Below are 27051 nucleotides of genomic sequence, written 5' to 3'. Positions count from 1 at the left end.
ATTAGTTACATGCTGTATGTACTACATTCAATCAGCAAGTGCAACGGGGAGTCACAGTAGGTCAAACAAGGTTTGATGCTAGCCTGCGACAGGGGCAACTTGTTAAAATTACATATTATTGGTAAACAAAGGGAAAAAGATGGGTTTCCTTTCAGATACTGGTTAATAAAACATTTTTTTTCTTTAGTTAGATTTCTTAGAATCTAAGAGATTTCTAACTCACTAACTCTGGTTGATGAATCCACAATAATCTATAAAATTGACAGGTAGAATTCACTGTAATTGTGTTTTTACGATAAGGTGAACGGAGCCATGAACTCCACTGAACAGTCTAGCCCTTCATATATTTCTGAGCCTGATGATAAACCATCTTGTAAATACTGCTCTAGGCCCAAACATCATGCAGTGCATATGCCAACAAAGAGCCCATAAACAGCTGCTCTGGCACATTCTGGAGGCATCTGGGACAAATAAACAAATTCCTCTTATTTTCATCCAGGTAAAATTTCCAGGGTGAAAGGGTAATGAAACAGCTGGGGAAATAAGATCTATGACAGTCTCTTAATGGACTGCTGTCATATGGGACTGTCACAAAATGTATGAATGCTCCAGAGGTATGGTCTGAAGTAAAGATTTTGTTCTTTGCACTGCAATGCAACTTGCCATGCTAATATCCCTAAAATACTTTGCAAACACTCACAGAGCCCTCCAGGAATTCTGTGAAATACTTCTAATCCCCCAATTTAGAAGTGCAGAAATTAATAGGTTCACACCAAAATTTTCAAAAGTGCCCATTCATTCCCTGCATCTTGATCTTACTTTATTTTGCCTCCCTAATGAAGTCATATCTCATATGCCAGAAATCTGCTAGAATCTATGACAGAGTCAGGAAAAGAACAGTGCCTCCTGAACACCTTTTCGTGTAAGACAAATACTAGATTATGCACTGTTCTCAGTGCAAAGGAAAGCATATCTCCACTCCTTCACTAAAGCAAGTCATGTAGACACACTGAATAATGACAGTCCTGCAAACTATGAATTCTCTTTTCTTTTTAAGTGCAAATTTTAAACATATGGAGAACATCATTTTACCAGTTCAGCCAAAATCAGCCATGTAACCAGCCATGCTCAATTTACATGAGTCCTTCTGCAACAACAGGAATCTTTGCCAATGAATCATCCATATAAACTAGCAAGTTATTGAATTAGATTAGAAGCAGATCTCTTAAAGCTGTATAATTACTGCTACCTCCTGTATTTAGTATACTCACCCATGCTATTGCGAATGTTAACTCACTCTCCAGAGAGAGGAACAAGGGCATGTGCTGCACTCTGTCATGTCAAAGTGAAAGCTAATCAATCTCAACACCCCGCATGTACAAAAAGATTGAAGAATTGTAATACTAAGGTGCTTTTCCATGCAACAAAACAACACTTACTCCTCTCAGCTTCTTAAAATCTGCAGTGATGTACGCTGCATGAAAGACCTTACAGTGATACAGGACTTCTCCAAAATGAAAGAGAATTGCAAAAAAGTCAGGGATGAATGCACGATGAAGAGCAGAACTTTTCCCTGTAATTTGACTGTAACTCAAGAAGAGTGGAAAAGAAAAGGGACATAAGGATCTGAATGCCTGATGCAAGGCAAAAGCATCAGTGACTAATGCATTATAGATACTCCATTAAAAATGCTTTGTGTGAAAATGGCTCTTGTAATATTATCAAGGTCAGTAACATATAATGAGACTTGCTATGCAAATGCCAGTTTCTCATTTTATAGCTGCCTAGGGGCTACTTATACTTGCACACTCAGGTTTTCTGAACACTTAGAAGAAAAATATACATGATCTATATACATACACATTTTCCCCCTCCATCTACTTTCAAACCTAGGAAGCTTCCCAAGGGATAAAGAATATTTCATTAGAAGAAACTCCATTACCATCTGTTTAAGACTAGAGTTTGCAGTAGGTCTCTGAAGAGATACAGAACTTACTTACACTCCACCTCTTAGAATCCAGACCAAGTTGCAAGACAGGGTACATTTACCTTGCATTCAACTGATTGCCTAAACTTAGTTAGTGTTGAGCTCTCACACACTCAAGATGATAGTACGCAAATCCCAAAATATGAGAAAAGTAATACCTACTACTAGAATTTCCAATGTAAATAAATCACTTTAACCCTTACTCTACAGCTGCGCTTTCTAGGATTTGGGATACCGTTTGTTAAAAGCAGTCGATATATGTAATGAAGACATGTTTTTTTCCCTAAAGTACTTCACTTTCTGGATTCTGACAGAGATATTTAACCATTCTTGACACTGATATATACTTTTAATAGCAATTTTCCTTGACACCTGAATACTTCTGTTTTTAACAGTTTCAGTGGATTTGAAAAACATTTCTTAGATTTGTGCCCCAAATGGTAATTGCTTTCTCTGCATCATTATGTCACCACTCTGCAAAGGCTTGAAAGCAGATTTTGGGTTTGGTTTGGTTTGTCTTTTTTTTGTTTTTACAACAAAATCAATGTGTTGTTCTGACCTCTCAAGCTTGCATGAACTGAGTTACCCCAGAAAACAAGGCTGTATGTAACAGATCTTCGAGTTTCAAGTCTCTTGCCCTAAGAGACATAGAAAGTGAATGAAAGCACTTACAGAATACAGGCTGGAGATCATACAGACTGACTACAGGTTTCAAGGAACTATACTGGTTTATCCTTTGCCTCTTCCTACCACCTGATATATGTCTACAGATCAAAATGAAAATGAGTGTATAGTAAAGCTAAGTAATCCGGGCCTATGATTTAGCCAGTTTAGATGGCAATAACACAGAGGAAATAAAAGAGATTCTAAGCATATCAGCAACCCAAGGACATACAACGTTGAATAGCCTGTGCTTATACACACTAGAAAATTAAAATAAATTTGTTTCTGCTGAGCCGGCATACTATATGACATTCCTTGATCATCTGGAGAGCATTACCTTTATGCTTCTTCTCCTGTGGATAATACTCAAGGGGGATTGTGAAATGCCATTGGATCCCAGTGAAAAATCAGTGCCAATCTTTTCCTTTTTTTTTTTTCCAAAGTTAGAGTTCTCTTCCTAGAGGTTTCTTCATGAATAAAAAGGTTAGATGTTATACCTCTTTTTCCTTTCTTCCTAGTAAACGAAAACTGAAATTAGCCTTGGGACTTCTAGTCACCCAGGACAGGGCAGAGGAAACAACTTTACAGACCCCAAAGACCAGAGTAAGTGCTGGTAGGTCAGCATCGAGACACAGGTGGGAAGTGACACTTCTGCTCCCATTCCAGGCCTTTTTAGAAAGCATAAATGGATGAAAGTCCTCCTACTGCTTTCAATGTATTTTGACACAGGTCTATGTAGAAGAAATGAAAAGCATTTTACATTACCATTTGAATGGGGAAAAGAGACTTCCAAGCTATGTTTTGCATTTTATATATGTTTAAAAAATCCAAGAAGAATGATGACAACTAGAATAAGGTCAATAAATGTTTTTGAAAGTAGGGACAGATAAAATGGAAGTATCCTCTTTGTATGCAAATTACTTTTCATTCTGATGTATGTACATGATGTTGCTTAGCTTCAAGATCTCTTTTGTATTTTGTGAAATGAGTGAATCACTGCTATGGGGACAAAGAAGGCATGTGGCTAAGTTGGGACCACACTACATTATCCTTCCAACTTATGAGAAAAACACTTATCTAGTGAGAGGTAGAGCAACACTGACCAATTCTAGCCTCTTACAGCATAACTAACTCCAACTTCAAAGGAAATAGATGAATATATTTAATATACCCTGTATTAAGCCTATTTTCCAGTGCTATACTCTCCTAGTCAGAGAGTATGATACACCACTTCCTCCTGATGCCACAATTTATGAAAGCAGACAGATCCTACTCTGTGGGAGTCAGTAGTTTGTTTGAGAATTAGACCTAACAAGGAAAAGCAGTGCTTCCTTGGACATTCCAGCACTTCCATAAATTTCCTGCAACCCATTTGAGTTGAGCCCTCTCCTGCGGCTAAACAGAGTGCGCAGGCATGGGAAGAATCCCCAGAAAACCCACAAATGGAAACTTACGGAGTACGAGAGGCCCCATCAGGACCGAGCCAGATCAGACTGTTCCCAGAAAGCGCAGACCTTACTTTCATCAGAACGACTGACATTGTTTCGATGCCGCTTGTTATATAAGTCTCCCACACAGTAACAAACAATAGCCCTGCTATCAATCTTTCTTTTATACGTTTGGTGGACAATTGCTGCCCTTGGCTGACTGCAGGATAAAAACAGTGTAACTATGATCAAATAACAAATTGTTCTAACGTAGTATGAAAGGAATGAGGATTTTTAGATCTTGGACTGAGACTTAGTAGAGAAGGCACAAGGGTTATTACCTCCCTTAAAACTGATTTGTTTTCATATTCTTCCTTTAGATCTCTCTATTTTAGCATTCTCTATCAGCTCTATACTACAACCTTAGTAATATTCTATCTTCTTAGAATTTAGGATAGTACTCTTAGATGCTGGTGCTGATTCAGCTCTTAGTACAGAGAAAGTACCATTTAATTTTGATACAATGCATCTTCTTTCTCCCCAGTCAGTAAGGGAATAACCTGTAGAAAGAAAAAAAGAGGAAAAAGAGAACAAGCTGTCATGCATGTGTGAAAGGGGATGGATGTTAAGGCAACTCATGAGATTTTTCTACTTTGAATTAACGTCCAAGGCATTAGGTAGACCCTGATTCAGAGCAAATTTTAAGAAGATAATTGCAGAATTCAAGGAAGAAAGTGAAAATAATTTGAACAAAAACATTACCTGTTTTGAATTACTACTACATAGGAAAAACTGGTACTCCACTATATGGATGCCTTGTGGAATCTTTCTTACTTCCAGAAGATTTTATTTGCATTGAACAATGCCAACTATGTAGACTAAAAATGTGGAAACTTGCATCTGGCCTTCGCAATAGCATATGAAACATGTGGCACATAAGCGCCAATATAAATACTTATTAAATCACAATGATAAAATGCTACTGAATATCCTGAATCATAGTCAGATTGCAGCACAACTCAGCTCTAATAAATGCCTCAGTCCAACACCTTTCATTCAACCTGTGTGCAACATGCTGGCAGCTTTGTTCTCACTCTGCTTCCCTGAAGCTAAAATCAAATCCTCCCTCTTCTATTGCTGATGCTGAAGAAAACGTGTTCTGCATGACTTCTTTTCTACCCCACCTTCCCTTCCCAGGTCAAGAGTAACCAGGCCTGAAAATCCACACTTTTGAAAAAGGCTACTCACAGAAATAACAGCAAAGCTTGCCAGGATAGAAATCTCTTTGCCATGTTGCAAATCACTCCTTTGAGCAGAATTGGAGAAAGGAAACACCATATTGTGCCATTTCCTGTCATTGAGAGCTGTTGTGCTTTCTAGACCAGGAAAAAATGGCACTCACACTGTACTGAGTCCTGAGGGATCTGCTGAACTGAGATATCCATATGTGCCACTAATGAAATACTATTAGAGCCGACAAGTCCCAAACCCAACATCTTCTCTTGCAATAACAGCAATATCCTAAAATGACCCTTTTTGTGGGGAAGAAGTATGTCCTCCAAACTCTAAAATACTGTGAAGAAGCTGGCCATGACTCCGTAGATCAAGCTGCACTGAGGTTTTCAGAGATCAAAGGCCAGGCCCACTAAGCAGAACTGAGAGATCAGAAATGATGGAGGGAGTCACTCACAGCACATGAAGTCTCAAAGCACCTCTGCCTAAAAGAGTAATGCTTCTAAAATGGAATGAATAATAGGAAAAAATGACTATTCTCATTTTCCCCATCCAGGGTAGCAGGGAATCTTGACATTACAGAGGGTGTTTGCACTGTCTCTCTTCAGTGCACTCGGAGCACTGAATTCAGTGCTCCAGCAAGGAAACAAGTCACCATGGGCTCTCACACAGGAACAGAAAGATAGGAAATTCCTTCCCAGAGCAGTTCAGAGCACCCAGGTAAGACTCCAGCTCTGAGGACTTTTCAGAGATGGCTGCCATGAAGAGTTCAAGGGACATTAACCCACCAAAGCACCTATGTTAGGCGCCTACAGTGGAATAACAGAGGTACCTGCCTGTGCGACTCTCTGGCATCCTGTTCTCAAGTAACTATCCATCTCCAGGCCAGTAATGGTGGGATCATGAGTAGTTTCTACCTTATGCTCAAAAGAGGATGTGGGGAATTACAGGCTGGCCAGCATCACCTCAGTGCCTGGGAAGGTGATGGAGCAAATCCGCCTGGAGGCAGATTTGCACGTGATGGATAAAATGATGATTGGGAGTAGTCAGCATGGTCCTATGAAGGGAAAAATGTGTCTAACCGAGTTGAAAGCTTTCTACAATGAGATGACTGGCTTGATGGATGTGGCGAGAGCAGTGGATGTTGTCTATCTCAACTTTAATAAGGCTTTCGATACTGTCTCCCATAACATCCTCATAAAAAAGCTGATGAAGTACAGGCTGGATAAATGGAAAGTGAGGTGGATGGATGGAAAAGTGGCTAACTGCCGGGCTCTGAGGGTTGTGATCAGCACAAGGTCCAGCCGTAAGTCAGTCACCAGTGGTGTATCCCAGGGTTTGATTTTTCATCCAACATTGTTTAAAATCTTTATTAATGACCTGGATGATGGGACAGAGTCCACCTCAGCAAGTTTGTAGATCACACAAAACTGAGAGGAGTGGTTGATACACCAGATGGTTGTGCTGCTATTCAGAGGGGCCTTGAGAGACTGGAGGAAAGGGCAGAGAGGAATCTCATGACGTTCAACAAAGGGAAGTGTAAAGTCCTGCACCTGGGGAATATCCCCATGGACCAGTACAGTCTGGGGGAAAACTGGCTGGAAAGCAGCTCTGCAGATAAAAGACCTGTGGGTCTTGCTGGACCACAAGCTGACCATGAGCTAGAAAATGTGCCCTTGTGTCAAAGAAGGCCAATAGCCTCCGAGGCTGCATTAGGCAACGTGTTGCCAGCAGGTTGAGGGAGGTGGTCCTTCCCCTCTGCTCAGAACCGACAAGACATACCTGGAACACTGTGTCCAGTTCTGGGCTCCTCAGTACAAGAGAGACATAGACATACTAGAGCAAGTTCAGTAAAGGGTCACTAAGACGATGAAGAGACTGAAGCATCTCTCACACGATGACAGAGAGCTGGGACTGTTTAGCCTGGAAACAAGAAGACTCAAGGGGGGATCTTATCCATGTGTATAAATACCTGATGGGGCCAGGGGAGGAGTAAAGAAGATGGAGCCAGATTCTTCTCAGTGGTATCATGGGCACAAACTGAAATAAAGGAAATGCTATTTAAACAAAAGAAAATTTTTTTTTTTTATTGTGAGGGTAATCAGACACTGGAAGAGGCTGCCCTAAGAGGTTGTGAGTATTTGGAGATATTCAAAACTTGACAGGACACAGTGTTGGGCAAGCTATTCTAGCTGACCATGCTTTGAGCAGTGGACTTGGACTAGATGATCTCCAAAGACCCCCTTCAATTAAGGTTATTCTATGATTCTGTGATCTGTGCTGTTAGCACTCAATGAGGAGTCAAGGGGCTATCTCAACTGACAGAAGAGCTACTTGAAAGCCTTCAAGTTTCAGTCTGGTTCTTCCTTTCTTTCATTCTAACTCCAAATGCAACTAGCAAAGGAAGTCAGTTAGGAAAAAAAAGCAAACTAGAAAGGCCAAAACTGAAAGGAACAACAGGATTCTTGTTTTTCACCTTGAGTCAAAGAGGCAACCAATGCTTAAAAGGCTGATCTGGATTACAATTTCCACAAGATTCAGAATCACTTACATTGAAGAACTGTGCATCTGTACTTGGACAAAATATTGAAAAACAGTTTCCATTCAACTTATGTATTCATTAAAAAATGACAGAACAATTGTGAGATATGAGAGCTATTTTTAAATCACTTGTAAAATACAACACTTTTAAGACATATGTTTGAATGTGTTTTTTCAGTATGATCAATACAATTCAATATTATTTGAAAATTTAGTTTGCAATCTATCATGTCTCTAGGCTTTTTTGAAGGTTTGAGAGATGCCAGATGCATTTAAGGCTGCATAATTATTTACAAAAATTTAGAGTTTTATCTATTTTGTTCTGTCACAATCAGCTTCTACAAAGCTTCTACTTTACTGTTAGTTAATTAGAAAATTTAAGATTGTTAGTGAGAAATTACTGCAATGTTCAGAAATACATATATAAACATACATTATAAGCTGTTTGTTTTCAGTCTGTTCATTCTAGATTTTTTTAATCCTTTTTCTCCATAATTTTCACTTCCTGATCTTTGTCATAAATTCAAAATGTGTCTCCAAAACAAAATACACGAAGAAAAAGATTGAAAGCTGCTACTCAGAGATGGAAAAGTACCACTCGCCTCAATTGATGCTTTGCACTTAAACCACTTTTCTGGTGCCATCTCTTCTCTGTTTTGCAGATGCCTTCCACTTTTAAAGGACTAGCAAAAAGAAAATATCTTCCTTGTGCTACTGTTTTCTGTAGCACATTAAAAGCAAGACGGTTATCAGTATTTAGGGAGGATTTCTGCCTCTCAACAAGACACTCACTTAGGCTTACAGAGCAGAAAGCTCAGACATCAATGTGACATCTGTTGTATTCAGAGCTGGACTGGTAACTGTACAACAAAATGCCACAATACTTTCAGCAAACAAGGAGTTTGACACCACTGCTGGAGCACGCCCAGACACTTGGGTTTGCATTTCCACTTCCAAATGGGCTGATACCTCTGACCTCCAGTCTTAACCCACGGAAAGAGCAACCGTGACCTCTCTGAGAGCAGAGCACTATCTTTCAGCTGCCTGGCAACCGCAACAGCCCTTGTCAGTAGAGTATGAGTTTAAAATAATCTTCCTTTTTTTAAGATACATTTATAAAATGTCTTGGATACGGAAGCATTTAAAACACAAACATATGTATATTCCAAAACTCCTGTTAAATTAAGGCTATGCTGCTGAGTATATTTAATTAGTTTTCAAAATCCACCCGAAATTTAAATTAGAATGAGCAACTCCAACATGACTTTAATAGTAAGGACACATTAAGGGACAAACACCTTGTTGATTCCCATTTCGTAGAACTACACTGAGTAAGAAGTGAAATAAATTCAATCTACTCATTTTTTGATATATTTAAAGTCTGTCCTTTGATTCAGGTCTACATTACAGAATATAGCCTCCTGGCAATTTAATAAACCTTGTCATTCACACAATTTATATGCTACAGCTGCAGAAATTGCAATCTGGAAATTTATGCTGGTTTACTGGAAGTGCCACTGTGAGCAGCAGGCTGTATCTGCTAGGACATAAGGTCAAACAGAAGCTTCTGCTGAGTCCATGGAATGACAAAGATTTACTCTAAGTGTTGGAAAGCATCAACTGTTGTTTTGAAAGTGTATTAATAAAAAAAACAATCAGGAGAGGAAAGACAAATTGTTTGCTCTTGTAGTAAACCCTGAAGCAGTTTAAAAATTCCTTTTTATAAGAATAAGTGACAAAACAACTCAGATAATCACAGATGTGAAGAAAGAATTTGGTAGGAGACACTCTACATGTTACCAGCTCCTGTAGACACGCTAGGGGAACTGCTGTACTGATGTTAGGATCCAAAGCTGACTGATATGTATATAAGGGAAGTTTTCTCATAAACTTCACAGGCTTTGGATATATTCCCATAAAAGAAGACAATGTTACATTTATTAAACAAACCCAGGAAGGAAAATCCAGAAGAGTCAAACAGGTAACATATCCAATCCAGATTGGAACTTACCATATTGTCTGGTATTATTCAACTAAAGATGATGAAACACTTTAGAATCATTTCCACATTTGCTTTAGAGCTAAAATTCTGTGATTGCTATCTGGTAGAAAAATTGATGTTTTCCTTCCTTTATTTAATTTATTTGGTGTTAATATACCTATGTGTGTGAACGTACGCAGCAAAATCATTCCAGAAGAGGTGAAATTTTTGCTATGACTAGGTGGAAATAAGGCTCACTCTATGGAAGTTATCAAAATGTTGAAATTTCTTGCATCAGCAGTCAAAATGTCAAAAATTTTCAATTATCAGACTTTTGGTAGACCAGCTGAAAGATTTTCTTCTGACTTTGAATTATTAAATAAGTACAATTAAAATCTCTAAATGAAAAGTAATTTTGAATGGAGGAAAACCAAAATGCTTTGCTTATGAAAAAATTAATACAGGATGCTTAGACTGTTTTAAAATTTCTTTTAAAAAGAAAAAGTTTGATCTGGAGATTTACCAGGACCTTTCCAGTGGCAGTAGTTCCCATTTTCAAGGGCTTCAAGAAAATCCTTAAAAAATACGTTACTGCAATAGCTACTTAGAGATTCTTCTTGTTTTTCCAGATCAAACATCAAATTGAGAATGGAGTTTTTCTGAGGGCTTTTCAATGGTCTAGTGAAGAAGAAAACACCTACATGCACAAATTGCACCAGTTTAACTATGTTAACCAGTTTAACAAAGGAGGTGATCTCATACAATTTAATCAAATCAAGATGAAATTCTGTACAAGAGAACTTCTGTTTAAGCTGAGCTGGTCCTTAGCAAGTAAGAAAGTTGGTTTTGAGATGACTAAAATTATTCATTTTAACAGTAACATTTTAAGAGTTTTAGTCTCCTAAATCATCTGATTGTCATACTTACAGGCTTGATATGCCTGGACATAACTACAGAAAAGCAACTACATATGGGCTGATAACCTAAATAGTTAAGTGGGGCTTTATACACTAGTATTATTTTCTTCTGAATGCAGCTGGGACTGGGATTTCTAAGGAATTTTATGAAACACACTGGGAATGGCAGTCTTTCCTTCGCCTTTAATTTATAGCATGGAGATACTTGCTAATGAGAAAAATAGTCAAAGATCTGGAGGACAGAACTCTATCCATCCTTTAGGAATGAAAGCATGAAAATCCTTAATGATGCCACAGGCTTACATGCTAAAAGGACTGCAGATGATTCTAATTAATACAGATCATTTTGACTTCATACCTGGCAGGCACTTAAAATTACTCCTTGCTTTTTAGGTCATATGTACAGATGCTTGAAAGCAACTGCCAAATATCAGTCCCTAAGGTGTCTATTATGTTTATAGGTTAAAAAAAATGGCATAGAGAGTCTTCAGATATCTAGAGCTAAATACATATCGAATATAAAGAAGTAAGATTGTGGCTTTCCCTGTGCAGGCACAAAAGGAAGGAAGAGACTGTAAGAAACCTGCCCTCCTCCCACCTCTGGTATTAACCTACACAGGGCAAGCCATGATGTGTGCAGCAGCTCAGGGCAGTATTTGCAGCAGCCTGTGCTCAGGGGGATGAGGTCTGGCCAGCACTGTTACTGTCCTGAAAATGAGCCATGGATGGGAAGTGTGAGAAAGATTTGCTGCATCTATTTAAACAGCAGCAGAGTAGGCATGGCAATGACAGCTCAGGCAGCCAGGATCCCCAGGGCAAGGCGGAGGGCCAACAGCATCCCTCTGCTCACACATGCCAGCACAACTGAGGTCAAGAAGACTCAAGACACAATTTGGCCTCTAACACTGAAGGAAACCGTAAGACACAACATATGTGCCAAGAGATCCTGATGATGGCATCATGATATATACAAAAAGAAATTTAACAGTTGAGGTGTGTATTTCTGTCTCACTACATAATTGGAAACCTTCCATGCCAAAGCCAAACCAACCAACCCAGAGTGGGAACTCCAGGATCCCATGGGTTATCCCATTCACCTCTAGCCACCCATTTTATGGTTCTCTTGACTATCCACTAAAAAAGTCTCACATTCGTATTAGCCACCAACACAGGACAGGTATAACTGAAGAGGTCCTTATGTCCCAGTTTTATTCAGTTCCATTACGATTCCTTAACTAAGGGCTGGAATATACACACAGCTGAGCAGGGGAAAGGGAACAAAAACTGAAAGGTCTATATTTCTACCATCTCTCATCAGAGTGCATAGCACTCTGGATCGGGGTCCGACAGTTTTCCTGATGCTACGAGCTGTACAAACTCCACAGAGATTGCTTCTTTCCTGTAGCTCCCTCAGGGTCTTTACACTGTTCCTTCTCTCCCTCTGGCTCAGCCCATTTATGAAATACACGTGCTAGTAAAACAGCCATTTATAGGCCATTTTGTACATATAAGGTGATCTTAAAAAAACCTACCACCAAAAAAAGGCTGCTACTAGCAACGGTAATGGCTCCTACTCCTGAGGTAATGTAACACAGGCCCATTTGTATTGGTAGAGTTTTAAGGAGGGTCCTGTCATTTGTGAAATCCGTAACACAATGAAACACTGATAATTTAAAGCTGAGTGGCAATGATGAAACAGCACCACTGCACAGAACCTGTCAAACGCATTTACTTCATGATAAAGTAACTAAGCCCGAGGCGACACAGTTATGCAGAAGCGGCTATAGCTAAACGTACAGAAGCATGATTTTGCTACTGTCTGGGAGAAATCTTTTGTGTACCTAACCTAACAAGAAGAGAGGAAATATGCTGCATGGACTGTAAAAGACAACCTACTGCAAGAATCCAACCTTCTGGTATAACTGAAATAGAGACCAGGATTCACCTTCTTCCTTCACTTCCTTTATGTGTCTAATTAAACAGCAAAGCAGACATTGAAAAAAGGAGACTGGAACCTTGCTAACCTTTGTTCAGCTTGTCAACGTGTTATATCACAGCATCAGGTAAGAGCTGTTTAAAAATAAAACAGTGAAAATAAAAGCTGGGTCACTTGATTTAAAGCAAAAAGCCTGAAAAACACAGAATCCGAAGAAAGACTTTAGTGACATTTAGATACACTCATGAGAGATCAACAAAGAAAATCTTTGCAACTACAATTATAATGAGGTAACAACACACTTCTTAACTTGATGTGCCTTTTTTTAACTTGACTGATGGCAAGAGAGAGTGAATACAAAACTGTGGAGAGGTAAATGCAACATTTAAATGACATGCTCTGACTCACTGGCTGCCCAGGTGCTTCAGAGCTAAATCTTTCCCTATGAATTTATATTTGAGGAAGAAGAAATGTTTGTGTCTGAGATTCAGACATGAAGCAATGCAGGACTAACACATGGTTTATCTGTATGTTTCAATACTGTTTTAAAAAGCAGAACACCTAATAACTATACAAAAATGAGTAAATAATATACTGTAAAGAAAAGATTGGAATTATATCTGCTTCTTGCTGCACTGGGCCAATACAAACTGAAGGTAAACATCGATACAGTAAAAGAAAACATATTAATGTATTTCTGTTTATACCCAAATGGCTCAAAGTAGCCAGAGTAGATGGAAGCAACTCAAAGTCATATCTGACAAAAACATATACAAATACAGACTAATATTGTCAGCAAACTTGGAAAGAGAATGACCAAACAGAAAACATGCTGCTGAGTCTCTATCAGGCAGAATCTAATCCAACTTAATGTGACAGCTGCTACTGCATTCTGTTGAATACAACTTGGGAATACATTCAGAGGTCACACTAAGTTTAAGATGAACTGATGTAGCGGACAAAAAAAATATGCCAACAGCCAAAACCAAAGGTAAGACTGCTCCTCAGAGAGAAGTTCTCAAACTTTACAGACAACTGCTCTATTTTTAGAACTGCCCATGCACTGTACTTCACAATATTTTATTTAGAAATAAAACTGTAACAATGATGACTCAATCAGGATTCCACAGAGGCCAAACTTCTATGAAAAATGGCATACTGCTGCCAGAAAATCTCTTCCAAAAATCTGATTCTCCTTTTTTTTTGTTGTTGTTATTACCTAATGCTATGCTCAGACTCATTCTCACAGTATCTTTCATTAAATATTTATGGCTTCATCTAAATAAGGCTTGACCTTGCAAAGCTTTACTTCAAATAAACCTCACACACAGAAGAAAGTTATCTGATTTCAATGCACTAAAAATGTATCAGAAACTGAGATATCAATGAGATGGAAATGTAGGTTAATTCAGGCAAGACCCACTTAAACTTAGTATCACCTTAGTGCCCTAATGCAAGTTAGAATGTACTTACAGAATAAGTGGTGACAGCCAGAAACCCCCCACAAAATCCATGGACTGTGAGAAAAATAGTAGAAAACAATCCACCTGGATGCTGGTATGATTTTATAGAAGATAAAACACAACACTGAAATAATCATTCCCTGAAAGCAGCTACCAGAAGATCAAAAATGCTTCCCACCACCTTAGTCTTCATGGTAGTCCACAAAACAATCAGGTATCTAAACATATGGGCAACAAAATATCGAAAAGTTATGATTAGAAGAGCATAGATTAACTTGTTGCAGAAAGAAATACAACCATTTAACTTTACATGCCCAAGACAGCTGAGCCTTGTGCAGTGTACTAAACAGATTGAAGGTCGGAAATCTTCTGTACAGCCTAATGTGAATCTCATGTTCAAGAATAAAAGGTAAGCAGGAAAGTGCTGCATGCAAGGAGTTTAACTGCACACATATACATGTACACACAAAACCCAGGCAGTTCAGCAATAAGTGGGACGAATGAACTTATCTGGGAACATACAGGAGCAGTGAAAGATAAAGTAAAAAATGGACCACACAGATTAATCACACCGTGGTCCACAAACGGAATTCCTCCATGCATACAATATGCAGAGTGAAAACACAGACACGCTGCAGATAAAACCAGGGTTCATACCAATAGAGGTTAATATTAGCACATAAAAGCCACAAAAGCATGTCCTTCCAGCACAGACATATTTCTGCTACCCTATATGTAACTGGCATCATTGATCCCAGTGCTCTGGCTCTACCTGTGACAGGGTATTGGGGCTTTTCTAGAGCGGCATGCTTAGCTGGTTCAGCCCAGAAGCCCTAATACTGCACTGCCTGGCATCGAAGCACTACATAAGGCTTATTCCTGTACACTTGCCCAGATGGCACAAACATGCTGTGCATGGCTGCAAGTGCTGAGATGAAATTCATAAAGATCTAAGGTATGCTGGGTAATAAAACCTGTCTCTTCATGGGCATGATTTTATCACAGTTTTACTGTGACAGCTAGCATCCTCTCTGGCACCCCTTAAGAAGGGGGCAGAAGTTCAGACTATCTGCTGCAGAAGAGGGCTAAGATGTATACAGTTATCATGAAGATGGTCAATGCTGATACCCTAAAAAAGGCAAATTTGTTCTTCACAGTATGCCACAGCATGGGAGCTCTCAGCAAATGCCTTTAATTCAGCCCCTTTCTTCATGACATTTACTCAAATCAAATATATCAAATCTAGTTAGCTGTGATCTATGTTTCAGGTGTGCATGGCCGTATGAGCTGATCATCAAACCAGGAAACTGGTCATCAATGTCCATGGACAAAATAATTATCCCGAAAAACCAAGCAGAGGATACTTTGTTCCAGTGAAAATCTTAATGGGATTCTCCAATACTGTCTTGTGGAAAAAATACATCATAGCAGAAAGCCCTGCAGAAAGCCCTCTGTCCATATACTTGTGCATGTAATTTTCTTGTCCTATCCTGTACAAGTAGTACAAGCAACTTAGCCAGCAAAAAGGTAAAATGGGGTACACAAAGCAATGTGGAAATACGCAAGGTGCTCTCTGTTAACAGAGCTTTAATGAACTGTTCAGAGCATCCTGATATCTAAGAACAGCATATGCCAAATCTACCACCTGTTTAGCAGAATGCTTTTGTAAAATCTTCCAGAATCAAAGTATAGGCATCTCTGCCTACCAAGAATTAGTTTCTAAGATCACCAAGAAAAAAAAAGTTGGCTGTCTTCTCCAACTGAAAGCACTGAAAGAAAACTTTTGGTAGTTTCTAGCACTGTTATTCATCTAACATTTACTCATTCTTACTGTAGCCCTCATACTATCCTGTCATAAGGGATGTTGGAATGTTTCTGAAACCTAGTGTTATTCCTAGTAAGAAGACTATGACAATTAGCAATGTGGTACTAATCAGGAAGCAGCAAAATCCACAAAAACCTAGGCTGTACAATACAGAAATGGTTCCATAATTTAGTGCTATTTACACAGCCCAGCCCATGCCTTCTCCAATAAGCTTAATGGTATTAGGGGAAAGGCAGCATTTCTCCAGCTATTATGTTAAGGGATAATGGACAATGGTGTTGCAGGTCAGCAGCACTACTAGTGCATAGATCATATGCCAGAAGGGACCAATGTGACCTCATAGCTTTTCTTCCTGTGCAACAAAAAGCTGTATGACTTTTCTGAATTAATTATTGTTTGAGCTATTATCTGTCTGTTGGACGGCACATTATCTGGAAAGAGAAATGTCCAGTGATGGAAGATCCAATAGAGTCTTAAGTAAATTGCTTCAGTGATTAATCTTTCACCATTAAAATTTTACACAATTTTTCTGGTTTTGTATTTGTCTAGTTTTAATGCCAACTTGTTGTCACACACTGTATGCTGGAGCCCTTTCACTCCCCGTACAGCTATTATACATACTGAGCAAGTCACCAGCTAGCTTTCATCCCATTAAGTAAGATAGAATGAGGTTTATGGTTCCAGGATAACAACTACTCAACATCGTCTGAACTCTCTCCAATTTACCAAAATCCTTCCTGAAAAGTGGATGTCAGAAACTGGCATTTCTAGACTACGTTAACCTATGTTCAATATTCTAAAAGCAATCATAGGTGCTTGTCAATCAAAGTGTACCTCTGTTCTACTTGGTTTAGGATTGAGAGAATAAGTCTGACAACTACCAGGAGCCAATAACTCACAGCAGTATGAACAGAAGCTAATTCTGCTCTTGAAATTCCAGCCCCAAATGCAGAACATACAAAGTTCTCTTGCCTTCTTCAAAGTAGGACTTCTCCCATAGGCATTATCTCCTCTGTTGAACAAAAATCTTTGACTTTGCAGCTCTTTTTTGATATTCAAGTCTTTGGAGATCATTTCAGCAAGGAATAGGAAGACTGTCTACAGGAATTCTGCCAGTCTGTATGAGCTTGTTATTTCTGCAGCAAAGTTAGCAGCAACAATAACAGGCAAGCCATGATGATCACTTCTTGGGGACTAGGCTATTAGCAGCTTAGGGATTACACTGCTCCCCCTCTAATGTCTATGCTCAGTCTACTGATTTGTCAAAGGAAATAGTCACTTGTAACTCTTCTTACTTGGATATATTCTCATTTACCAGCAGCATCTTTCTTTATATTCTACTCCAGACTACAAATTCTTCAGGGATTTTTATTCCCAATTTCAGCCACGTGAACAAAGTTAGGAAGACTGCTCTTGTGCCCATCCCTTACACACACACCACCACCTATTTAACAAGGACAGATTTGCTTCCTTCCCACTCCACACAAAACTCGCTGACATCCACAGTTTCCAAGAGAGAACTGCCTGTTTGTCATGGGGTGTTCAAGCCTTTTTCTACAGAAGCTCTTCCCAACTCACTTTAAGTGCCACAAACTGCAATGGGTAGTAATACAAGAACCAAAGATAGCCTGGTGTTACACATGGAATGACATAGCCAATATAACTTCAAAGGAGATTGCTTATATGAACAAAGATTATTCTCAATGAGTAACAGGGTGTATGACTGGGCACTTCCCTTTATTGCATGTTCACAAAGAATGACAGATTTCTGTGGGCCTCTTTAAAAGGATAAATTCAGTGGCTGCTTCCTATATAAGTTTTTGTGGCTCTTATCTTAAGATCAGCTTGCTGCATGCATTTATTTACTTCACATTTGAGAGCAGCTTTACTGAATGGTAACACATAGCAGAGTGTGCAGAAACAAAAATACACATTATATACAGCATGTTCTTATTTATGGAAGCAAAGGTAAGAATGGGGCAAGGGGAAAAAGAAGTGAAAAAACACATTTATTCAGCACTGTTGACTCCATGCCTTACCTTCCCATGGGTCCCAGATCTCCAGAGTCCTGGCTGCCTGCATCACTGGGTGTGCTCACTGATTTCGAAGAGGGAGACATAGGGGTTGGGACTAAATAATGAAAATAACAGGTATCCCATGTTAACACATGCAGCGACTGCACTGATGAAGAGCAGTGTCAGACAAATCAAAACCAATGGACCAAAATGATAGTGGATGAATGATTAGGAGAGTTTGAAATGGCGAAAGCAAATAAGGAAAGGAAAGAAAAAGAAAAGGAAGAGAGTCAAGTGAATTTTAAGTCTTTTGGAAGTGTTAAGACTGACATGAATTTAGACAGGACTGAAAGCCCAATGTGATTTTACAGCTAATCAATGGAGGAGATATCTGTGGAAGTAAAATAACGCTTGTTTTTTTGTGCATACCTTCAAGTCATAAAGAAGTATCGGGGGTTGTTTGGTTAGAAAACTAAGTGAACTCTTCTGATAAAGTTAAGTAGGCAATAGAACAAGCACATTTTTCAAATTTTGAATTTAAATTAAAAGCCAACATCTATTGGATATGTTCTAAGACTGCAATGTGGAAATGATATCAAAAATACAAGCTAAATAAGAAAATCCAGCTTAGTTAAAATCATTTCCCAAAGATGCTGAGAATATACTTTAGTTTGCTTAGTGATCATGTTTTCTTAAGTAATTTAGGTTGTATAAACTTTTCGTTTTTTGAGGGACAGAATTTCAAAACTTAAGGAAACATTTCCCTTAGTTTAGACACTATTTGTCCAGGTTCTAGAAATGATTTTTTCTTTGGCTTGCAGGGGCTATTGAAGTATATTTCATGCAAAGACAGTTTTGTTTCCTTGAACAGGAAAGGAAGTTCATAGCTCCAGGTCAGCCCAAGTTAAAGCTCTTCAGCAAGGGAATGATAAAAAAAAGAGTGAAAATATCTAAATTTCTTTTAAAATGGTTTCTTAGAAACATTTTAAAATGCAGAGATGACTCCAGTCAAATTTTAATGCAAGCATTCTTCCAAGCAGCCACATTGAATAAAACAGAAGAAGGGGTTTTAGTGCAGCAGTGAAGTTCCCCATTTGGTTTAAATCATGTGCACTTCCTCTCAGGGATTTAACAGAGTAAAACTTTTAACTGTTTTGTTAGACTGTATAATGTGCAACGACAGATCTGTCAAGTGACTTGAATTTTCCATGTGGTCAAACATTTCATGCAGATTCTCACTAGAGACTGTCACAGAAATGACTGCAGCATAAAAAGTGAATTCATCTTCATGACAGCCCTTTGGCAGGTTGCAGGTATGTCATAGCTGTTTATGCATTCTATATTTGCTGTGGGATCTGAGTACTATATGCATATATGAAAGCAGAATTAAATCCTCTTTTGTATACTAATTGTCAGTGTACACACAGGAAAAAAGAGGATAAAATACAACTGTTTAACTAAAATGAATCATCTTGGTATGGTAATTTGCAACATGAATACATATGTTTTCAGTTTATCACATGATAAGGAAATATAATCCCATTTTTAGATACACATATAAAAATTTTAAATGCTAAAATATTAAAAATTAGTCTTTTTATAATATCACTATAATTTACAAAACATACGCTAAATTATATCAAAATAATCTAACTTTTCAGAAAATTCTTCAAAGAAGTGGTGTTTAAAAGCTCAATCAATATATTGTATCTTATAAAAACAGCAAGCTATCTCAAGAGATACTGATTGCTGGAAGCTAGGAATTGAAATCCCAATTCAGAACATCAACTTCTATTTGTGTATGCACCCAAGCATCAGTTTGATTGCTTTCCTAAATCAATGCTTCAATATTTTGTTGAATGTTGTGGTTTTCCTAAATGTTACAGGCAAAAGTATCTCTGAGTAAAACCCGACTCCAATGAATTTAATGACAAGGTTTAGTTTCTCCAGTAGGGCCAAGGTTTCAGCTAGACCACTGATAAGGCTGGGAGAGGAAAGCACATGAGAAAGAAAAAAAAAATTCTCACTTTAAGGCCATTTAATAGGCCATACAATTTAAAACATTATAAATGTAAAACTTATTTACATTAAGGTAACCAATATTCAGATATTATAAATTTTGCCACATGTATTTTGAAACCGCAGCCTTGTTAACCGAAGCTATGTAAAATTCATAGAATCATGGAATCAGTAAGGTTGGAAGAAAATGGCAAAATCAAAAACGCAGTAAAGCACATTAAACTAGATCTAAAATCTACAACAATGATCTGATGATAAATCTTTTGGTATTTGTGATTTGTCTTTTTATTCCCTCCCCAGAAGTTTGCTCGAATTTTTAAAGAATTCGATAGGAGCTCCACATGACTATGCTCCTCCTTCCTTTATGCAAATATTTAATCTGTACTTAAGAAACAAAACTTGGGGCTAATGAAGTACAGCATTTATAATTATTTTGTGGGTTGTCAAATAGATGTGAGAGAAGATAAACAGATCAGTAGAAAAGAAATCACTACTGGTATACAAAGACAAGCTGCTTTATCTTCACAAAATTTTCTTCAAGAAATGGCAGAGATGTATTTGGCAATGGTAAGTACTCAAAATGCCATGAACTGGTGTACATGAATGATATGGTAGGCATTCAAACAGAAGAGTTCACTTCACTAATACAGCCAAAAATCAAAAAAGCAAAGCATGCTTTAACAAAGAGAATGCATTCATTGTGGCAGAGCTGAACGTTTTACAGTATGCTTCTCTTAAATACCTAGAGGTGGTTCTGGGGATATACCAATGCTCTGTAATAAAGCTTCTGTCTCTCTTCTTTTGCGATCTAGGTCAGAATCTTCCTGAGCTGGCTCTTTCTTTTGCTGTAGATCAGCCTGAATTAAAAAAAAAAAAAAAAAAAGGAAAATTCAAAAAACAGTTTCATCCACATATAATCAGGTTCTTGCAATTAAGCAAATGGAGAATATTCATAGGAACCATTACCTAGGAATGCTACGAAATACACTTAATCCACCATTTTAGGTAGCTCATTTATACAGATATTTATTAGCAATAATATTTTTCCCTGAATACATGAGAAAGCTGGTCTTTAAGACTTTCGCAAGGACCTTTGCGAGGATTTTTACAGCACATTGATGGGACATGTTTTGTCTCTTATTTGTCAGATGCAGCTACTTTATAGAGAAATGAAAACTCAGTTTTGCCAATTCCACACAACACAATTTAATACATTTCAAATACCAGTAAGCTAACTGATTCAGCTAAGAAATGTAAGGAATTTCAGAGAGAAATGACACTAGAATAATAAAAATCATTACCTTGCCTAAAAATAGCCTTATTCCTACCCTCTCTGGGATCAAGAAATAACATTCTAGGCAACATCAATGATGAAGTTAAAGGCCCCCCTACGTCCCAAGTACTTGTTGGCAAGAAAAAAATATTTTCTTATACTTCAAAATCTAGCAGGAGCAAAGAAATGGATTAAAATGTCTAAAATGGGATTTTGGCAGCTATGGGCAACAACAATCAGAACTAATGGTCCACAAGACCCCTACTTCTTAGCTCAGATAGCTACATTTACTTGGAGGTCCCACACACTAGCTTCTCTCTGTGGCCTACTAGGATCCAGGAGCAGCAAAATCTGCATTAGCCAGAATCTCTTGTGTTTGGTACACTGTTCCTCAGTTTAGCAGGGTGGATGGAAAATGCCTACCACAGCCTAGTGACTAGAGCACTCTTTCCACTTAAAAAAAAAAAAACAGTCTTGCAGACTTTCTCCCAAGTTGATGAGGGAACTGAACTCATTTGCTGTTTCCTAGTCCAGTGTAGCAACCAGTAAAGTATAAAACAAAATGCAAGTAGTCACGTCTATCATTTTATCATGTCTTAAAAACAGCAAATCCTGTACAGTTCTCATAGACAAGGCACTTACCTCAACACTTTGGATCATAAAGTTGCTTGTAAATTGTCTGGTCCTATCTAGCCTTCACCAGAAAACCATAGCATAGGGCACAGGGGACTTGCACAATGCTTTAGTCTATTGTTGATATAGGTCCAGGCACACACAGAAACCTCAGAGTTCAGAAGCATCCCAAAGTTCTCCAGTTTAGATATAGCCAGAATGGAGAAAAAAAATTCTTTACTTCTTTTACAGACGAAGATCAAGTTCAGGCATATCCTTGTGCTTAACTCTTCCTATGAAGTATCTCACACTAAGAAGGATTTTAGTTAACTCTTCCATGACACTGGCTAAGGCTAAGCATCTAACTCAATGTTAGACTTCACCCTTGGAGGCCAGGCACTTCGAAGTTACACATCACAGCACACCACAGCTAGGCACCGCAGCTTAATTTGCAGAGCAAGGTGTCTTTAACTGGATCTGACCATCAGAGTCAACGGAAAGTTCCAGCTACCACAGGATCTCCATGAGGCATAAAATCAGAGGCAGGGGACAAAGGGAAGGAATTAATAGCTTCCTGGAGCCATTGGCTTGGCTCCCTGCTCTCTGATTCATTAACGTGCTAGTAACGAACACTGAAAATGTTCAAGTCCCACTTACAGAGGATTTCCCTAGTGACTCTGGAAGCCTCGCTGGAGTGTTTGTTGGTAATTGCACAAAAATGCCTCAATAAAAAAGATTAGAAAGACAATCAAAATTGGAACACTGATTTCTTGGATCACATCACATTTCCACAATAATTCTATGAAATTCATGTACAATATTAAAGTGTCAGTTTAAAAGGAAACCAGTTATTAGTAAAGGATAACAGGTGCTTTAAACTACAATAAGTGTTGACATTTGAAGGAGAAGAAACATAATCACTTAATGCTTCTCTGACTTTGCATGAAAATGAATATCCATTCTCTGTCAGTTCTCACCTCTATTCCATTAAGTGACTGAACAAAAAGAAATATAAATCCCTTAATGAAAAACCCAGTGCATATTGTCAAGGACAAATAAACTAATATGTCAATCAAACTTTAACAGAACTGAAAGATGCACCCATGCCAGAAGATGAAAATGCAATTGCAATTATGTTTTACTTTACTGAAGAATAATAATTGTAAATCTGTTACCTTAGCCAGTAATCAAGCTAGTCTTAAGAGTACAAAAATACGTATTTAGACTGTAATGGCTTGAAAAAAATGTGAGCCCTCTTTGTGTCTTTCCCTGCTCTCCACTCCCTTTCTATTGAAGGGAAGCCAAGAAAAAGCATTGTGGCAAATCATTTTTTCTTTCTACACACACACGCACATCATGTTGTCTAAATTCTTGTCAGCTGACAGTACATTGGTTTTAAAAGCAATTCTCTGACCCCAACTTTCATGACTAAAAATAAGCATTCTGATTTTAAGGTTAGGCTGAGGTGAATTTGAGGCTCTCATTCTACATGACCAACACCTTATAGTATACAATACCGAAAAGTCAAAACCTCAGCAAGGCCTTTCTGCAAGCATGAACTATTTAAAAGAGCTTTTGCATATTTACCTCTTTCTTTTTCCTCTCTTCCTCCTTTCGTTTCTTCTCTTCTCTTATCTGGGCCAAACGCTGCTTTTTGCGCTCAAGTTCTGCTTTTAAATCACTTTTGTCCGACATTTTGACTCTACTGGAAACAAAATTAGGGAAACCAATGTGAAAACAGAAGTAAATGTTTTCTCTATTTACTGAAAAAATGTATATAATTATATCAAAAATAGTGTTTCTAAAATTGCTATAAAAACGCACTCATACAAATGCTGGCCCTTGGACTACAGTGACATTGTAGAAAGCAGGATATTTGTTAGGCAATTTTTATTTTAAGAAATTATCCCAGAACATCACCAAACATTAAATATATTTCCACATTATATTTATTAGAAAATCACCTTTGTGAAACAAATTCATTTTTATCTGATGTCCAAAATAATGCTTTAAAGCTATTATGAACTGAAGCTAATGTGATCCACTGGCTTCAGTAACACTCTGCCAGACGTAGAACCTCTAAGATCCAGATCCACAGACTGATTCAGATTTAAGTACAAGAATGAGATTCCCCAAGACAGCCCCTAATCTCTTAGACAATTAGGAATTTTATGGGCAAAACCAGAAACCTCATAGCTTTTGCTTCTACACATGCTCTGAACTGCTGCCATCCTAAGACTCCACCATATTCCACTTGTACTGCCCCATACAACCTGCCAGCTCTGTTTCAGTGTCCTCCTTCACATATTCACCCCTCACAGGAGCGCACACACCATACTGCAGGCTATTCTCTATGGGAGTCTCCTCCACCCTTCCAGAAAAAGCTGGGACATTGAACCAAAAAGCCTGCAGGCATAAAAGTACAGAACTAGCAACCTAGCAAACTTTGACTTTTCTCCAGCAAAGTGGTACCTTTTGAACATGAAGGTGTAGACTAGCTCCACCTACAAGTAGAAGCCTTGTGTTCAGATCACCTTTCCAAGAAGCAGATGTGCCTCATATTCTTGATATTCCTGTGGTAAGCCCACTCACATAACCAAACATGGCAAAAGGATTTCTTCTTAGCTACTAAAAGATCCTACCGCCACTATCCCCATCTAGTCCATACAGTTCTCTGTAGGGAACTGAAGAGAAGCCATGTACACACTTCCCGTTTGAACCTTTAACAACCTATGCTGTTTTTTAAGTAAGCCCTTAAAATGAAGGGTAAAGAGATACACAGTCACACCACACAGGAATAAAGTTAGATCTCTAAAGAACATACCATACCAACCTTTCCTATAGTTTTTAAATCCCACCAGTGTTGCACAAATCCGTAACTGAAATCACTGATAATTTATTCAGCCTGTAACATCATAATTATTATGGGTTGTTATCTAAGCATATCAGTACAGATTTTCTCATTAGCACTTTACTTCAAAGACAATCCTGACTAATACAAACCTTCTCAGAAAGAGTTAATTATGCCCTTCCAGTATTAATTCACACATCAGTGCCCACATCTACCACTGCAGCTCAGAATCAATCAGATCAATGGCAAAGCATGTATATGGGACAGAGGTCTAGTGTTTGCTCAATACACGGGAAATTTAAATAGCAACTCTCCATTAACACCAACAAGGACTTCATCCAGATTATTGTCTGTGTGGATTGAGAGTAAACCTACGTGCTAAAAATGATATGACACTTTCATCTATCATAAATTCCTCTGCAGTCGTAAGCTTTCATCTCAAAATGACAGAAGTGTGATTAGTCCATGATAAGGAGAATACTGTCAACAAAATGTCACTTGCATGTGAAATGCAATCCTGGCCCTAAATACTTTGTTGTCATTGAAAATATTTTCCTTTTATGAAAGAAAAGAATAAAATGTGGAATCAAAAGAGGAAACTATTCACTGAAAATTGCAGGCACAAGAGCAGTATGAAGGATGCCAGAAGGGTCAGCACAGACCTATCCGTGTGTAGACCACACCACGGATGTTAATGCTCCTCAGTTAAATACCCAGCTGAAGCCCATCCGTAGGACTTAAAACAGGTCTGCTCTGAGCTGTCACAGATGCTGCAGTCATACTTCAGCAGAGCAGGCAGCTCTGGCAAGGTACTCTGTGGGTCCTTCAACGCCTGGGGACTTCAGTTCACTTATGACAACTTACAGTAAATACTATAGCTAGCAGGAGCATAAATTGTCTAACAAACCAGACCACTAGATGCGCTAGGCGTACGTAGATGACCATAATTTTTTATTCCTCTATCATTCTGATCCTAGTCACGATGATAAATATTTTAGCCATTGTTTTCAACTTGAGAAAGAGGAATCAAAACTGTTGGAAGAACTGTGTTTGATATTAATAGATCTAAGCCCAAGCACACTAAGCAACATTAATCTGTGTTTTCAGTTGACATCAATCAGCTATTTTTTAGGTGGAAAATGACTGGATAAGAATGTTAGCTTTTAACAACAATGTCGGTAATATTTCACCTATCAATCTGTTCAGGATTTTTGGGTCTCTCTCAGATATGGCTGAAATCCTGCTGAAGTAATTTTCCTAATCTGTTGCCTCATTTGAGTTCTGATTATGGAGTTTCCCCTTAGAGCCCTCTGGACTAGATAGAATTTTTGCATCCTTTTAGTTCTGCACTTCGGCAACAAAGAGTGAGATCCTGTTTCTATGCAGAAAATATGCAAATGTATTTTAAGGCTCATGACAGAAGCCCTGAGGGTTTGCCTTCCCTTTCAAGCTGTTTGTCAGATATCAACGAATAGCTTTCTAAAAACTGGTTCCCTTAATGCCAGGAAAACTTACTAGCTTCTTCCCTGATTTCATGCATGAAGTACTTAGTCCTTAGCCCTTTCTTCACAAAGCACCAGTCAATGTGATTATGTTCTCTTATAACTTTGTCCTATTTTAAACAAAACAGATCTTATATACAATAAAGATGACACATTAAATTTCACCTGAAGAATATCACTGGTTCTATCACAAGGACAGAAAATCACCTCAAGTTACTTTCTTCCTGCATATACTATAGCAATTCCTTAGCCTCCGCCCCCAAAAAATGAGCTGCAAATTATTATGTATGATTTTAGAACAAATTGAACACTGAGAATATGTAACCATCTTTCTCAGATATCAGCAAGTCAGCAGATAACAGTGAGGCAGTGTGCTCATCCATTCAGCACTGTATTTGGCATTAACCATGGAGTTAACATTCTGTATTCATTCCTGGGAACACAGTTCTAATAACTGCCATTCCGCGTGCCAAATGATACGCCACAAGAAGGGAAGCCAAGACAAACAATAAAAAAGACTTACTTGTGAAATTCTCTGTAGTGCACAGTGACAGTGCAAGGCCTATGTATGACCTAATCTTCTACTGCCCAGAAGAAACCATTGGTCAGAAGGAAACAGTAAGGAGCAGAGTCTGCAGTGAAGCAATGAAATCACCTACCTGGAAGAAGGAATGCATATGACCTAGCACACTGGACATCATATAAAATATAGATTTTGCTTCATTTGGCCCACTTTACTGCCAAGTGACACAGTTTTAAAAGGAGAATCTTCCCACTCCAGAATAGCTTTCAGCCCAAGTGCTAAG

General features: G+C 38.3%; 1 protein-coding gene across 5 annotated transcripts in view; it reads right to left on the bottom strand.

The window, feature by feature from the left end:
* The window catches only part of DYNC1I1 (dynein cytoplasmic 1 intermediate chain 1), a 191988-nt gene that overhangs the window by 151072 nt on the left and 13865 nt on the right, over nucleotides 1-27051 (bottom strand). For 2 of the 5 annotated variants that reach the window (XM_062567754.1, XM_062567757.1), the window contains exons 2-4: nucleotides 23480-23597; nucleotides 20750-20864; nucleotides 18013-18103 (exon numbers count right to left, since the gene is read on the bottom strand). In XM_062567754.1, coding sequence (XP_062423738.1) covers nucleotides 18013-18103; nucleotides 20750-20864; nucleotides 23480-23587 — 314 coding nt within the window. In that variant the 5' untranslated portion in view covers nucleotides 23588-23597. Of the gene's footprint in view, nucleotides 1-18012; nucleotides 18104-20749; nucleotides 20865-23479; nucleotides 23598-26768; nucleotides 26808-27051 lie in introns of those variants that run through there. The other 3 variants (XM_062567756.1, XM_062567758.1, XM_062567755.1) reach the window with 2 other exon arrangements.

The sequence above is a fragment of the Rhea pennata genome, chromosome 2, assembly GCF_028389875.1.
Source record: "Rhea pennata isolate bPtePen1 chromosome 2, bPtePen1.pri, whole genome shotgun sequence".
Lineage (NCBI taxonomy): Eukaryota > Metazoa > Chordata > Aves > Rheiformes > Rheidae > Rhea > Rhea pennata.
This window is presented reverse-complemented; position numbering and strand designations above follow the sequence as displayed.